The 17,669-nt window shown below is 33.0% G+C and overlaps 2 protein-coding genes across 2 annotated transcripts; one reads left to right on the forward strand and one right to left on the reverse strand.

Moving 5' to 3' along the window:
- Positions 1-5,717: 5,717 nt before the first annotated feature.
- Positions 5,718-8,353, forward strand: LOC130612713 (keratin-associated protein 10-6-like). Its single transcript, XM_057434063.1, has one exon. The coding sequence runs from the start codon at positions 5,756-5,758 to the stop codon at positions 6,725-6,727; it is 972 nt and encodes a 323-aa protein (XP_057290046.1). The 5' UTR covers positions 5,718-5,755; the 3' UTR covers positions 6,728-8,353.
- Positions 8,354-14,365: 6,012 nt separating this feature from the next.
- LOC130662828 (uncharacterized) lies at positions 14,366-17,237 on the reverse strand. The gene is made up of 2 exons (XM_057461770.1): positions 16,079-17,237; positions 14,366-14,899 (listed from the first exon to the last, which is right to left on the reverse strand). Exons 1-2 carry the CDS (start codon positions 16,188-16,190, stop codon positions 14,472-14,474), a joined length of 540 nt encoding a protein of 179 aa, XP_057317753.1. The 5' UTR covers positions 16,191-17,237; the 3' UTR covers positions 14,366-14,471.
- Between the last annotated feature and the right edge of the window lie 432 nt (positions 17,238-17,669).

Raw genomic sequence — 17,669 nt, forward strand, 5'->3', positions numbered from 1 at the left:
TATATCTATTTACTTTGTGTTATAAAATGAAAAAGGAATTAACAAAAAATTCATCTAGCTTGCGATACACGCCGCCTGAATGATTTCAGGAAATAGCTTTCTGATTAGTGGCAATTTCCTCTTTTTTGATAACGATCTTCGGAATCTTTATTTTGTCTGTCATTATGAAGCATAACGAGTTAATGAAGTGCTTAATGTGTCCAGTGGATCGCTCAATTTCAACAAATAGACATGAATAATAATCATTTAAAGTTCGTCTGTGCAAGATATGCTGACAAAAGACGTTAAATGAAAGGTTTTTATCCTTTGGACTTTAAAATGTGAAATTATTCCGAATATCGATGTCTGTTTTAGTGGTTTTTTATCACAAAGTGATCGTTTTGTTTTTATTTCCATGACCGCATGCGAAGTACTGGTTATTTGCACAGCATGCTAATCATTGAACTTTTCTTAACTATTTAGTTGTTACAAATTTCGTTTAGTTCCGAATACTTTGCCACCTGTTCCCCTTACAATCAATCGTTCAATCAGCTTTCCATACTAAAACTTCAATCGCAAATTTGTTGTACCGTAGTAGTTGTATATTGTTTTCTAACCCTTTTAATTATTACAAGCTCGTGAGCTTGTATTAAAACGCAAATGTGTCCTACAAGAATGGAAATTTTTGCCTCTCTGAACACCGACACGGGGAAATTTTTGCCTCTCTGAACACCGACACGGGAGTAGTCGTGTGTTCGAATCTCATCTTGGTAACTATTTTTACTTTTTTTTATCTATCTCGCCTGTAAGAATGTGTTTCCAACTCGTAACTAACTAACTAACGAAATGGTCAATTGCAACGTCACAGATTTAAACTTCGTACCTAAACTCTCTAAGTACTTAGAAGCCATCTAAATGATGTTTCAAGCCAAAATTGGTATTTGTTTTCGACACAGTACGACACTGTATAAATATTTTTTTTTGGGGGGGGGGGAGGGAGGAGGGGGGTTTACTGAATTACAGAATTTCGAAAATTTGAAGTGGAGCTTGTGGTCTTTCTTCTTCCTGTCAGTCAGTTTACTCCAGACTGATCTAACGAAAATTGAAATTTCGAGGAATTTTCCGTTCAAGAAGATCTCACAAATCAATTTTGAAAAATAACTGCGTACTGCATAACAAATATTATTGCCTATTCGAATAGCAAAATATGTCGTGTCTAACTTCGTAACAGAAATCACAGCTTTTTGTAAACTTTATTCGCGAGGTTGTTTACGTATATCATACGTCTTGTTCTGTTTTAAGCCAGTTAAATGTTTTTTTAGTAATTTTTATATAGAATACACATCTTGTATTGGATGGATGTTTTTTTATCACATTTTTATTTTGAATTTCTATCTTGTTACGTCAAAAGGATTGTTAATAGTTTTTGTCTTCTTTTAAAACTAGACTTTACAGCAACATAGAGAATATATTAGAAGCAGATCAGATTTTAATACTTAATATGGTAACAGATTTTGTTCTGGGATAATAACCCGTGACAGTGTCAGAAAGATACCATAGATACTTGCTGTATGATAATTTGAAAATATGTCAAATGGTAGGTCGAATTAAAAGGTGTTGGAAAAGAAGTGAATGTAATGTTATGTTGGATGAAATTCTTCACTAAATTTTGGTGGTTTCTAATTCTTGTGTTGTAATTTAGCATTATAGACAGGAGCTGTCTCGCCATATGAAGTAAGTCAGCAGTTTGGCCAATTGCTCATATGTTTCGTATGTATTAGTGCTTTATATTATAGACGTTTGAAGCCTCATCAGTTTTGCATTAAAGCAGAAGTGGTGAATTTCTTCACAAACGCTTAAGATAAGATTTAATCTAAAATGAAAAACTCAACTCACGTTTTTTTATCGCGCCTGTGACATGATAAACTTTAGAATGAAAAATATTATCATATAGAAAACATATTAAAATTTACATATGCGTCGCCTTTTCTACAAATTAAAAGTTTCTCAGTTGCGTGTTATTTTAATTGACTTTCAATCTGCACAAAGGTTGGGTATATCCATAATGTTGGCACCTTGCAAATTTTTTTAATATTTCTTAATATGACGTAATAAACCATAATTAATAGATTGGTTCTCATAATTAAATGGCAATAATTTTCTCAATAGAGCGTAAAAAGGGTAAACTTGCAATCTCAGTTTAAGATCAAATAAAATCTTTATTATCTCTCAATTTCTTCAAACAATTTCATTTATTAGCTTATCGTGTTTTGAAAATATAAATAATTAATATCCCATTTACTAGGGTTATATAATATTTTCCTTTTTCAATTCAAAGTATTTGAGCTTGTAAAATGACCTACTTCATATTTTGTTTATCGTCAAGCTGTCGACAGGTAAAATTAATTTTTTTTTCTTTCTAAGTGTTAAAACATATAGGCAAAAAAACACGGCCAGCGTCATTTAACACACATTTTCTTTTATAGAAATACCAAAATCCTAACAAGGCTTGTCATTATCCTTTTTTTCCTATTGTTCTAAATAATCTGTTTTTATTTTTAGTATTTTTACATGAAATCTCAGCCTGATATTCTCATAAAATACATTCTTATAAAAGAAGTAGAAAAAAAGTATGAAGTGACCGTTGCCTAAGAGATATTCAAGATATTAGTTAAGCCAATCATGATAATAAAAAATATGGATAGATTAACGAACAATTGTTGTTCTTACTTAGATTAACTAGTTACTACATGAAATACACATACTTTGCATTTTTTAAGATGAGAGAAACACCATTTATTGTGAGGAATAAAATTAATAAATTAAAATATGAACTTTGCAACTATCTGCACCCCTGTGCTTACATGTAGGGTGGGGTTTGGAGCGGTGTCATGATGCTCCTTTTGTACCAATACCATTTTTATATCATTTAATCTGAATGTTTTTATACTCGTTTGCATTGAAAGATCACGCTCAATTAAATTGCAGTGCTGTGTAACCCTAGCATCACTTGGTACTCTTTGTCAACCATGATATTTTACTTCATTTAGGTGGAGCATAGCAGCAATTGGAAATGCATTTTTATTGTTTCTCTTTAATGACAATGTAGTATTAAAGTTTTTTAATCTTAAAATGAGGGAATGACGTAGGAAAATGAACTATGACAATTGATAATCAATAAAAATTAAAATTAATATACTTTTAAATGGCTTTTTTTAATCATTAGTGCCATCTTTTGCTAATTCAGATAATTAGAATTCGTTCCAATAACATGAACGTCGAAATTTGGACACTATATACCCACAAAAAATGCGTCATTGCACGTATCACACACACGGATGTGTCTCGTAAAGTTGTATTTTTTACAAATGCTGCGTGGTTGTTTGTGACTAGTATTATAATAACAATATAGTAGTAACATAACTATTGTAAAATGGAAATATTAGTATTCCCATTTTACACCTCTTGAATAATTTTTAGTCATTTCATCAAATTACCCCTTCTTTAATATGAATGTTGGTTGGTACCGATAATTTTAAGATCGCTTAATTATTTGGTTTTCCCTGATTGCTGTTTTTAAAATAATCAGGTTTTTTTTGGAAATTTTACCGACATTTCAATGTAGCTGGTAAAAAAACGAAAGATAGCTACATTTAATAGCTATTTTTAGTATCTTATCTTAGCAGTATATTATCGCACAAATGCTGACAGTAAAAAGTTATATAGGGTAATTTATTGCTTTTCGTGACTTATTATTTTAATTGCTGTAAGTTTACCCATTCAAGATACCTCTTGACCTATAAGGATTAAGAAAAACCCCTTAGATTTCACGGAATTACAGACGCAGTATTTAGAATTTGTTACCTTGATAAATTAATCTGTAATAATGATTTGCCCACAGAACAATATTGAATAAAAAATATGGATAAAGGATGAAGAAATATATTTGTTGCGCCAGAAAAATAAAGATGTTAGATTGAATTAAACAATGTTGAACGATTTACGTTTTTTTCCACATATATACTGTTATATATATTTGTATTTCCAGACGCTAAAGAAGCCATGGATAAGAACACGTGACCTCAGTAGAACGTAAAGTTATTTGCGACAGCATGGTGCCATACGACCTTCTGTGATTTGCGCTAGGTGTGTCGTATCTAAGTTAATTTAAAGTTTTACATTGTTTGTTCGATAGCCAAGATTCATGCTGTGTGCAAATCAATTTATAAAATTGATTTTAATTTCGACATTACCACAAGATAAGGTAGAATAAAATTACTTTTCATTTTTAAGTACACAAGAAAGAAACCCGTGAAGCTTCATATCTTTTTTATCAAGCTTTTTAAATCCTTTAGAATGTCATTTCAAAAGACATGTTTTGAATATAACGTTTAATCCTATATGATCCGTTTAGCGGAAATTTTAGTGACAATATAAATGGACATCTTGAGTGTAAGATGTATCCGTAGAGTATGTTATCAATACAATATGTCAAAGTCCATTCATAAGTAGAATTCTTTATGAAACAGAAAATTGAATAAACACAACAGTTAGACACAGTCCCTTATCGTTTGTAATAAAACGATTTGATTCGTTGATACCGCTGAAGTGAAAGTGCATATCGAAAATTAATGACTGCGTATTTGAATTGAGCGATTAGTAAGAAGTAATAATTAAAATCTGCATTCCACGGCGATGAGATAATTTTGGTGTTTTTAGCAACACACGCAGAAGTCATCGATCCTAAAAATGTTTCTTTCCCAATCTAAACCAAGGACGCTTTTACAAAACGTTGTGTTTTCGTCGCAGCTCTTAGTATGTGTAGAAGGATGACGCGCTAAATTTAATTAACTGTTGTAAAATTTGCAGTAATTAATCATGGATTTTTTTTTAATGACGTTGTTTTGAAAAAACAAAAGAACCTTTCAATCGTAATAACAAACACGTTAGAGTAAGAATTGTTATGCTGCATTTGATGGTTAATCGTTTCTTATAAAAAAACAAATTTGTTTGAAACAACAAAACGATTGGTTGCCTTGATAAGCTTTATTTTTCTCATGTTGGTTTAATGAGAAAAGGTCGTATGGTACGATGGGAAATTAATAGCTGACGAAATCACATGAATGGAAATATGTCTTTACTTTATTGTGTAAAATATTTTTGATGTTTGTGGTTGGTGGTTTTTTCTTATTTGTTTCCTACTTTTTAATAAAAAATCTACTTTGCCCTCTTGGGTACACCTTTATTTTCTTATTTTTTTATTTTTAAATTATATAGCTATTTTAATAAGAACGTCTGAATCTCAGACTGGACTTGGTACGCCTGTTTATCTTTAATGTTAGTTAAATATTTTTTTATAAAAGTACTTTTCATAAGAATCACCAAGGTTTAGTTTCCGAAAAATGGAAATTGGAATAATCCTATAATATTCACTTTCTTGTTGCGTTACAGCAGCGTTTTTTTTAATCGTGTTAACATTTTTACTGTTTTAACTTTTTAAATTAGAATATTAGTCGATATTTTCAAAAATGAAAAAAACCTCAAGAATTACGAATGTATGTAAAAAAAAAATTATTCGGAAACAAAGGTCCTTGGTAATACTAGATTCATACGGTTGACTGAGCATGTTCTTAATATGTTCTTAAATTTTTATGAAAATCTAAGCCTCAATGTTCTTGTAAACTAGGTTCTTTTAAAAAGACGTGCGTGTTAAGCAGCTTTTTGCAGTTTATTATATGATGAACATTTGCGTTTCCTTTAGTAAAATATTTAAATTATGGCGATTAGAAATTTTCAGAAGATCCTATCTATATTGTTATTACTGGTTGGAATGTTTGAAGCAGGTTTGCACAGTTTCCCCTCATGTCATCCTGGTATTATGAAACTATTTCATTGGTGTGAACAGTCCGAGTGTAGAGACAATTGCACGTGTATATCAACAAATCGTGTGTGCAAACAGATCTGTGGGCAACCTGTTTGTGGAGTAATGACTTGTAGTTCACCAAACACTTGCTTTCAAAGTGTACTTTTAAACCAAGATAATCATTTACCCCAAATTAATAAAATATTGTCTCATTCACCGATCGCACAACAAGATTGTTCTCAAGGAAATTGTAAACTGTTAAAAGCTATTCGTTATTATAGCACACACACTAAGACGTTTCAAAGTTGCTCAGAAGGTAACTGTGACCATGTGTATTCCTCAGGTGACCATGCCAAACAGTTTTGTGGTAATTGCAAAAAAATGACATGTACAGGAAGTCATGCTGAGAATTGCACTCAACTTTGCGTCTTGGGACATTGTAAACAAATGACATGCAACGCAAAACACTGTAAACAGTTATGCGCACATCAAAGCACGTGTAATATGACTTGTGGCGCGAACACAGATATTTGTGAACAAACATGCAGTCATGGAAGTACGTGTATACTTAATTGTAATAGTGACGTTTGTAACCAGACATGTAGTGACAAAAAACGATGTACTGTGCAGAATTTACGAACAACTACACTTTCACCAACAACTAAGGCAAAAGAAACAACTTCTACATCCACGCCACCAGTAAGTACATACGCCCAAAATGTTACTACAACGAGAATAGACAATGAAATTGTGTCGGTAGAAATTGAACATCCTAATGATGTTAGCCTGAGATATGTTTCTACTTCGCCTTCTTTATTCAAACTAACTTATAATGCAGCCTGCATGTATTTGGTTGTATTTGGCGTTCTTCATCTATATGTTTGATAATCATGTCAAAATAATTATTATCCGCAATGCTACAAATCTCGTTTATATTTTAGCTGACTTTCTGCAAGGACATTTTCTTTTCTTTTAGCAAAAAAACAAAAAGTTTGTTTTTGATACGTTCGTTATACCTACTTCTCTTTCGTTCGTTTTTTAGTTTTCTTTTTTTTCCTGTATATAAATTATGTATGTTATTGTATATAAGATATCGAAATTTTAGAATAGCAGTATTTATGCTTTGTGCAATTTTTTTTACGATTGTCAATATTAGTTCAAATTAAAAAAATGATTATTATATTCTTTACAACGATTTTGCGCATGAAATATTTGGTTGGAGTCTGTCGGAGCTATTAATCGATTGAGAGTGGATTCAGCAAATTTTAAAATTAAGATTCGTGGCAATCGCGCCTTGAAGTTGAAAAGTGGCCTTGTAGGATTTATAAGAAAGTAGAAGGTAGCAACTTGTTTTTTGTCAGATTTGTGAGCATTGGGTAGATAAGAAGTGCACTGGTATTTCAGGAAGGTAAAGAGCTGACATTCAGTTTGTATGTAAGTGTTGCAAGGGTGATATTATAAACAACAAAATATTGTTTAGCCTCAGTGATGTACAGCAGTGACTTAACAGGGATAGTTGAGAAGTTCTATTATTTAAGTGTATTTGGGTTGCAAAGGGGTACTGAAAGGAGTGTCATTAGTATGATAGGTTTTGCACAGAAAAAGTTTGGATTTACTTCCTCTGTTGACTTACAAAGTCTGGTCTGGTAAAAAGTAGGTCGAATGAGGCCTGAATAAGAATTGCTATGTTATACAGAAGAAAGATATCAGCAGTGAAGCAGGAAGATCTCAAATTACAGGCTAGACATTCACATTAATACCGTGAAAAAAAATTCATGCGAAATTTTAAGGTGTAGCCGATCTACAAAAATTAATTCCTGTTTTTATAGGTTTTCAAGACAATCTTTCCAATTTATACAAAATACAAGAACTAGAAAATACAAAAACTGAACTTATAGTCCACGCGCTCTTAACGGTTGATCACCACATTTGCCTTAGAGGGTTTAAATATCTTGCTTTATGGTTTGCATAGAGTGGAGGGGAGAAATATTCAGCAGGCTAGATAGTGAGAAAATGAATCCAAGGATAAAAAAACAATTTCCTCAAAATTGACATTAAAGAATCCAATATATTACATAGCTGAGAATATTTTCCCGTGATACCTTACCAAAATTTCCGTGATGCAGAGCCAGACCCAAACAAAGTTTCCCAAACTTCCCTGGAATTTGTTTCACCATCTACATGAACAAATTTTTGTCATATTCTTACGTTCCAGGGACAAATGCTGGCCAGACCAGTATTTTTTAGTCCTTAAAAAAGCTCGTATAATGGTGCTGTTCTTACCTATTAATTTTGCTGGTCAATTATTTGTTAAATCTTCACACTGGTGTTCTATTCGAAGCGTCAGGTAAATCCGCGAATGTTTGAAACAACATATACTGACAATCCACGAATAAAAATATAGCAAAGACGATTATTTCTTTAACAACAAAGGCTTAAACTAACTTAACCCTAAAACACAGTCTTTGTGAGGCGCTGCATCTCGCGAAATGACGCATGTTTGTTTACATCAGATTTTAAGGCAACTACCTATTATTTGTGTGCGCAACATAAAAAAAACAATACAAATTTCTGACCTATAATGAAGATATCTTATTGGTAAAAAAAAGCGGCTAAAAAATGGCTGTAAAATTTTGTAGTGGGCAAAAATATTAGTCCTTTTTGCAACTAAATTTTAAAAGAATTTTTGGAAAGCAATTTTTTACATTTTTGAAATAAAATTGGACAATCATGCAAAAATTTGAAATCTTTTTTTCATGTAACAATTTCAACTCAAAACGTAAATTTTTGAGACAAACATATTATCTTTATTCATGGGACATTTTAGTCCTTAGCGCTTTTCAAGTTCCCGAATTCAGCTTAATTCTGTTTCCGTTTTGAATAGCATTCATTATTGACTAAGATACAGGTTCAGAAAATATTGAAATTAATTGTAACCTTAGAAATAGGTCAGATTAGATGGAACCTAAAATTATGCCAATTAGTTATGCCAGTAAACGAAAAATTTATTCGCATGAAATATCTTTTTGCTGATAAATTTTTGTGATCATGCTCTTATGATGAGAATGCTGAAGTAGGTAATCTTTACGGTTGGTTTGGCATTTTGAGTATTTCCTAAGCGAAATGATAACAACAAACATGTCAAATAAAAAATGTTTTTTGGACAGTAGCAGAATTGTGATGACCTCTCAAAAGTGCGATTTTGTGACTATTAAGGCAGAGTGATACATGATTCGATTAACTGAATTGACAAATTAGATCACATGTGGACTTGTCAATTTTAATTTTCAAACCTGTTTAATGCTTTCGATTAAATTTTTGGATTATTAACGTTAAACAGAAAAATCATTGTTTTTTGATTTCCGCCGACCGCTACACGAGGCGGAATCTTTAAAATTGCCTTTAGGGATACAGAGAGAGACAGCGCAGCTAGGCTGGATGCACGGGGTTGTGATATTTAGGCTTTAGGCTGAAATATTTGCGCGGATCCTGTCATTGCTATTACCTGAGAAGCCAATAGGAAAGCTTCGTTTTGTTTACAACTAATAAGAGTAAAAATTGTAAAAAATCTGATCTTCACGATCTTCTAGTATTCTACATTTCTTGGCCAAAGCTTTAGACTATGACCAAAAGCATTTTGGATTCTGGTTGTACGAAATTTGTCAAATGGCTGTGCCTGTGGGGAATTTCTTTTAGGGTTAGTTGGCTTGCTGGTGGGAACTCCAGAGTAATTTATATTATAGTATACTTGATATAAGGTAAGAATTATTGTATTTTGATTAGCTAGCTGGTGTTTTTTAGCAGATATGCACATGTCTTTGTCTAGTCACCAAGAAGCTAGCTAAGCTATAGCTAGAATAGGTAAAACTAGCTACCAGAAAAGCAAAGTTTTTTGTTTTGTTAATAGTTAGCCAACTGGACGTAGGTAGCGACCCCTTTTTTCTTTAGTTTTACAAGGGTTTTAATTATCCATTTCAATAACTTTCATACTTTTATCTGAAAGCTTAGGCACTTTGTCGAACTTGCTTGGTAAATTCCATAACCAACCAGACGCATTTTAGGTACACAGTATTTTTTTCGATTGGATAAAATTATACTTGAATTTTGTAAAATCACTTGTCTCTAGCCACAGTTAACCCCATCATATAGTAGCTAGCTAGTTAGACATGTTTCATTATGACACAATGGTGTTTATATTTCAAGGCCCCAAACGCAAATTGACACGCTAAAATATGCAGGCGATAAGCCATAGACTATTTTATTTCAAAAGATTTGTGTATTGCTCACTTATATACTATGTTTTATCGTTTTTTACATCTATATTATGACCGGGACATGTATGTTTTCCTGTAAGCTGAAAATCCAGACCAGATATATATATATATAGGTTAGCCTTTCTAATTTACGACATCGTCGACACTGCAATTGGCCGAGGCGAATGCCCAAGTGTTAACAAAAATTATCGATTTACGTTGGCATGTATTCGCCGAAATGTGTTTTATTGCAGTTGGGTGTGACTTAATTTACATATAAAAGTTTTATTCTCATTTTCTTATAAATTTCTCTCTAAATGTAACTACAATTTGTGTATGGGAGCATACAGTCACAAACAAAATATAAATGCCCACATGAAACGGAGTTTGCTAACTTAGATCAGGCAAATGGTAGTTCATGTTGGAAATTTTTTGCCAACAATAAGTAAATTGAATTAGAAAGGCTGATGTTTAAATACCTTCATAGACCATAAGAACAAAATTTTGAGTCTACAATTGCTATATAATACAATTAAAGAACACTTGAGGGTGAAAAAGCGTAAAATCTGCTGAAAACTAGAAGTTACTATAAAAAACCTGACCCTATTAAAATTAAAGCATATATACTTTGTCTTCGCTGGGCTTACTTTGTTTTTTTCTTTGTTTTTAAACTTGTTAAACTTTAGTTGCAGATAACATGCATCGCGTTTTTGAATAATCTCACACTATATGACATATTTTAATACCATACTTATTATCTCTGCTGATGGCGGAAATCTTCAAGCCATCGGGCTTCTTGTTCTTTATCAAATGTGTGTGCAATAAAATGTGAGCTAGTGGAGTAAAAAATAAAAAAAAACTGCATAGCGTTTTAAAATTTTTTGGAAGTATCAAGGCCACAAAATGTAAAAGCAAAGATGAGAAAACTGCAAAAAAATACTTTTGGAACCCATTTTTTTATCCACATGTAAAGGTTTCCGCTAGCTTTTTGGACTTTATATATAGCAGTGAGTTCACAATATACGAATTCACAGTTTCAGTTAACCATTTTAAATAAATTATTCTTTAGAAAATGAGCAAACTAATTAACCCCTCTTCAATTTCTGAAGCATTTTGTGACTTACAGAAAATGAGCATCCTAAAGTTCAGCCAAAATGAATAAAAAGTATAAAAAATGTTAACATGAAGCTAAATTTTTGCCTAGGTACCTGCAGTCAGATACACCTAGAATTACCTGACCATTTGAAGATTATGTAGCCATTTTTGCATCTTAGAGAACCAACGAAGTCAGGTGGGCAAATCATTCCCCAATTTCCAAGTTTACCCTAGCTACAAGTTTTGCAACCCAGTGCTTGCTAACCAACCAAAATTACACATAACTGAACTGCTTGAATTTAAAGTAAACAACTGCCTAAAAAACATGATATTTTTGCATTTCAAGAGCAGAGGAATGAAAACAAACTTGCCGCACCTATCTGTGACGTAAAAAGCCGAACTCGCTTAGCTCTGCATATATGTAAGACTTTGGTGTATTGAGAAAAATCTCATTAATTATTATAAAATCAGCCAAAAATCCATATTCTTTTCAAAGAACACTTTATTTAAAAAATATAAAAATGCACAAAGCTTTTCGTAACAGTGTTACATTATCAAGTGAAAAAATATTTCTTAGCTAAAAACTTATACACGTATCTACAGTAAAATAATTAGTTTTAAATTAAAAAAAAGTCTCAAAGGACGATCAAAATTAGGTCTCAAGGGACAATTTGCAAACAAAAAGAAAAAAAAGGCCGGGAGAAAATTGCAACAAGGGACTCGAAAAACCGAAAAAATAAATCGTAAACAATTGGGAATGCATCGTAGATTCTGCTGCAAATATACTCGATAGTATCTTTGACAGGTTCAGCGTCCTTGATGACGTATTTGTTTTCAGAAAGTGGTGCTAAATAAGATATTGCTTCTTATCTTACTTATCTTACTTATCTTACTTACAGAATAGTAACAAGTTCCCGTTTGGTCGAAGATTGGACGTAGCTTCAAGTCTGAAAGGTCTATGTCCCTGAGGTGATTGAATTTATGTGTTTTTGCTGTAGCGAAAAAAGAGATAGTAAAATGTATCTTCTAGCCCAGTCGACGGACGACGATGGCAAATTCCCGAAATCCGAAATCCCAATCCCCCAAATCCGACAATTCTAGGAATACCAACATTCTCGAGCATGTGCAATAGCGACTAGCGGGAATATTGCTGACATCAACAAAATACAGAGCATGCGATCGAATGCGAATCGAATAGGGTCGAGTTGTGACCGTGCTAGTTGAGATCTATATATAATAAACATGAGCCGACATCATTGTAACGCAACTCGCGATCAATTCAATACATGAGAAATATGTAATCGGGCGGTTCGGGAGGAACCCCGGATGCTCGAGTTTATTTCGGATCATTTCAAGACTGGGGAAATGTGTACCATGGCGGTTCGGGAGGACCCATGGATGCTCGGGTTTGTTCCGGAGCATCTCAGAACCCAGAAAATGTGCACTATGGCAGTTGAAGAGGATCCCAGGGTATTCGTGGACGTTCCGGACTGGTTTGTTACCCAGGAAATATACACTATGGCGGTTGGCAAGTACTCGCAACTGCTCGAGCATGTTCAACACCATTTCAAGACTCAGGAAATGTGCACTAGAGCGGTTGGGCAGTACTCGCATCTGCTCGAGCATGCTCCACACCATTTCAGATCCTAGGACGTGTTCCCCTGAGGGTCCTCGTGGGAGTTAGTATAAGGTATGGAGATCACTGACTATCTTACAACCCGGGGTTGTAAGATAAATGGAACAATGCGACGACTGTGAAAAGATACTTGACACCTACGACAGATGCTCCTGTGGACGGAGGTTCTTCATAAGGGGTAAGCTGCTCTGCTGGTACTGCTGGCAGGAGTACATCACGTATAATGGTGGAAGCTGATATCAAAAAGCCATTGTTGTCTAAAGAGAAATATAGCAGGAAGTGTGTACAGAAGGATATTTAAAATTTACTACGAATTAAAGTCAACCAATAAGCACTAAGTCAACGTGTTCACAAGTTACCTTCTTAAATTGTACAAGAGTTAATTATTTTTGTTCGGGTGCTTGAGGTTATTCGCCCCGAAAACAAATGATTTCCCGATAATGCACACGTGGGTAAAGAACAATGGAAGTAAAAAAAACGCGGTATTCTGCCCGCAGGAAATTCGTTTGTGACCCAACGTAATATTTCCCACTATTTCAATTTCCCGGTGGTAAGAAAAATTATGCTGCGTCTCCTACCAAGACAAGAGTAATTTAACAAACAAGAGAAACAGAATGATTTTCTTACCATCAGGAAATAGTGAGATAAGGTGAACTCAATTTCAATAACGCCAAAAGAAGCTCAACAAGGTTTACGAGAAAGAATAATGCGCTAAAAGAAGTCTGAGAATATAGCCAGAAGGACTTGAATTGATACAAGTTAGTTATATCAATACAGACTTTTTTTATGTCAAAAACTAACTACTAAAGCAACTCTTGTCTTGCGCTACCATATTGTTTGTTTTCAGAAAAATCTTCATTTTAGCTACCTTTCTTAATTTACTTTTATGTAAAAACTTCTTGGTACTATCGAATCTATAACAATAATTTTTAGGAATAATCCAAAGTATGCAAAACAAAGGCTTGTGAAAGTCCCTCACTTGTATTCCCTCTTGGCCATGTTTACGTTTGCATCATTTCGGGTCTTAGTAATATTATAAATACAAAAATTTTGTCCTGGGTCCCGGGTCCCACACTATAGTTTTCTAGATCCTGGGTTCGATTTTTCCGTTATGGGGGATTTTCCGGCTTGTGCCTAAAGCTTTATATTTGATCATTACACAAATATGTGTTCACTGTTTTAGTAATTTTTCAGGTAAGATCACTTAATACCATTGTATGTTTTGTTCAGCCTTCTTTCATGAAAAAATTGCTGACGCGATAAATGAACTTGGTAAAAGTTCTTAGTAACCTTTGACAATTGAAATGTTACAAAGCCTGTATTAACAAAATCAGGACGACTAGAAGAACTTTAAAAATGAAGACTGTTTTGACTTTTACTTTGTTGATTTTCAACATTTTTCTTACGAGTAAACCGTTCTTTGTAAAAAGAAAGAAGTACACCCCCACTTGTATTTCATACGTCCTGCCATTGACAATTTTGGTTGCCAACACTCTATCCTAAATCTCTATAAATCAAATAAGCAGAGAATAACAAATGTTTTATTCACTTAATAGTCTAAAAATAATGATATACATTAGAAAATATATAATAGGGAAATAAAATCATTACTAGTCTCCACATCACAGTATAAACGATGTAAACTTTACACGTGCATTCGAAAGAAATTTCTAATATCAACAGGTCTGTCTTTATGTTTTGAAATGTAGTGTTTCATTATATCTCCAAGTGTATTTTTACGCTTGATGGACCTAAAAGTCAGATCTTGTTTCCCCTTTGTTTTTGATTTCTTTCTCCACTTTTCGTTTTCGTGTTTTTGTGTCATTTCAACGCCATTAATCTTGAGTACTTTTCTTAACTTATTTTTTGAATTTTGTAAATCGAAAACTGTCTTCGTTTTTCTTCTGTTGAATTTCTTCTTTCTTTTTTGAAGTTTTTTATCATCAGCCAGCTCGAATGGATAGTCGACAACGACAGAATTTCGCACGTATTGTGTGTGTGGTGTCAAATTTCGTTCGTAAAAGTTTTTAATTTTATCGACAAATACAGGAACGTAGGCTGAGAAACCATGTCCTGAAATAAAAGAAAATACTTACAATATTCCACGTTTCCAATGAAAAAAGCTCCGTTCAATGGTTTTCTTTAAGTTCATCATTGCAATTAAAATAAATAGATGCATCTTTCAAAATGGAGCACTGGTTTATTGGAAAATTCAGTTCATAGATTTTCTTCCCAGTCGGTCATAAGAATAATAACCAAGCTAAGTAAACAGCCTGTACTTGCATTTGTTTAAAAAATTTAGATAGATGGCTTTTAGTGTGTAAAAATTAAAAAAACAAAAAATAATAGACACAGAACACCCCCAAATGTCCAATTTCGGCCCCTAAAACTTTATTGGTGTCTCATGCTGATAAAACAAATCCGTCTTGTCAATATTTTATAGCTTAGAGAAAATTGCGTTTAAAAATAACTTGCCTCTCCAAACCGCAGTCAAAAAACAAAGCGCGTAACAATGTGTTATTAAGACAAACTTTTTTTTTTATTACCACAACATAAATACACAAATTTCTCTTTTTGGATCTGAGGAAAATAGTTCGACTTAACGAATGTTCAAGTTAAACGATGCACTTGTTAAGTCGAATTTAGTCTGAAATGAGATTATAGTTCGAGTTAAAGCGATTTTTTCAGATTTTGGGCAACAGCTACCGGGAAAAGTTGCAATCTTGGCGATAAAAAAAACATGCCCTGCAAATTGAATTTTCCTTGACAGACAACAATATCTATCTGCATTACATCAGGAGTTAATAAAAACCAAAATAATAATAATAATAAAATCTCACATTTATCTAGTCTTTGATTTCTTTTTCTCGAGTAAAAAGTTCGACTTATCCGAGAAAAATGGGTTGAGTTAACGAATGTTCGTGTTATCCGAGGTCTGATATTTTTGTCTGGTTATTTTTCGATTCTTTGAGGAAAATAAAAACAAAAATACCAGAACAAGAAAAAATATATTGTATGTGGCTTTAGTGCGATAACTAGTTATCATTAGTTTTCACAACAATAAAAATCATTTTTAAAATTCGAAAATTTTTTGCCACACATTTTTCTTTTTTTCTCTCACTACCTAGACTCCCGAAAATTTTGCGCGGTCACAACGATAAACTTGAATTAAATGTAGCAGCAGATGTGAAAACTTTCGCACAACCACAATATTTTAAAATTAAAAATTTCACAGATAAAGTTACACCTGACCTGTTTTTTTGCTGTTGAATCTAACGTTAACGAATTCTACTTCGCCTGATTTTGGTCCACAGCCATATACACTGCATACTAAAGCACTGAAGATTAACAAATGGATATACATTTCTCTCCAAGTTGATTTTTGAAGATCAAAAGATTTACGAAAGATTAGAAAAAACTGATAGTGTTAATCAGTGATTATTCTTAATCAATCTTCCTTTTTTGTTGGCTTTATTCATTTATTTAGAACATTCATTGAGTCAAAGTAAATACGAGTGAAAAAAATATCAACATTTTGCAAACATTTCAAATAGATTAGCGCATACTGTGTTGAACCTTTATAAAGTGGTTCATCAAAAAGCCTACCTTTTCGTTAACTTAAAAAACGTGGCGTTCAAAATAATCAAAATGTTTATTTCTAATTTTAAAACATCTATTGTTCCTTTTGATTCAATTAGCGCCGTCTGTGCTTGAGAGAAAAGTCAACAACCCCCTACTGTAATTATATTCATCTTCTTTTTGTTTACTTAATACACGTGTCAGGCGGCTTGACGGGTAGCTTTCTCGCGTTTGATGTCCTGACAAGCAAAACAGAACGATTATCTTTTTAGAGGTTCACGTTACGTTGTCTAAAGATAACAAGTTAGAATTTCTAGAGTATTTGTCTCGAAAAGAGAGAGTTACGTGTTTTCGAAAATGTTTCTTTAAAACCGATGAAATATGTTTATCTGTTTGCGTAGGTGTTCAAATAAAAATTAAAAACAATTAATAAAAAACATTGATTTCATAATAAAGTTTTTTACATCAATACGAGAAACAGAAGAAGATTTTCCCTCGTTGTTTCCCCAAGGTTGAAATCGTTTTGGTTAGAAATTTGGCACGTTTGTCAAGTATTTTTAAACAGCAGCAAAATGAGTTTGTGTGAGAATTTATTGCTTTGAAACACAAAACTAAAAATGTACTAAATTATAGCTGATTATTACTGCAGTGAGCAAAACATATACTAAAAGTTAAAAAAATACTATAATCGTAGCAAATGTCCAATATCACATACGCTGAACCATTGTAAGATTACCAACATCTGGTTATCCCCCAACTCACCACAAAACACTAGACCCGTGAATATGTCGCGTTTCACTTGTAGCACTTTCTCCTTATACATCTTCTTCCTCTCTTTTTCGTTAGTTTGGTGTTGTAGTCAACGTATTTAGGGGCTGTCATGCGGAGACTTAACCACGGGTTTTCATTTCAAGGAGCAAGGTTGTAAATTTATGAACATTTTTTTGTGTTAAAGGAGCGTTTCAGTTTGACTACATTTTCCGCTATAGTGCAAAGATCTCACGAGATCTCTGCTCTTGAAAAGAAATCGTTTTCATTGTGTTTAGATTTCTTCATGCGCAAAATGAAATCGACAAGTAATATGGTAGTTGCTGTCTTAAGAAATTACTTTAACTGAACTTTAGGCATCTCTATAGTAATAGCCCAAACCCCATTTTAACGGCTTATTTCCGGATTAACATTTATTCCGGTGTATTTCTTTTAACCGGTTTTCGCAGTAAATTAACCAACCAGTCAGCAAGCACAACGTGAATACTAACCAATA

This window comes from Hydractinia symbiolongicarpus, chromosome 10 (assembly GCF_029227915.1).
Source record: "Hydractinia symbiolongicarpus strain clone_291-10 chromosome 10, HSymV2.1, whole genome shotgun sequence".
Lineage (NCBI taxonomy): Eukaryota > Metazoa > Cnidaria > Hydrozoa > Anthoathecata > Hydractiniidae > Hydractinia > Hydractinia symbiolongicarpus.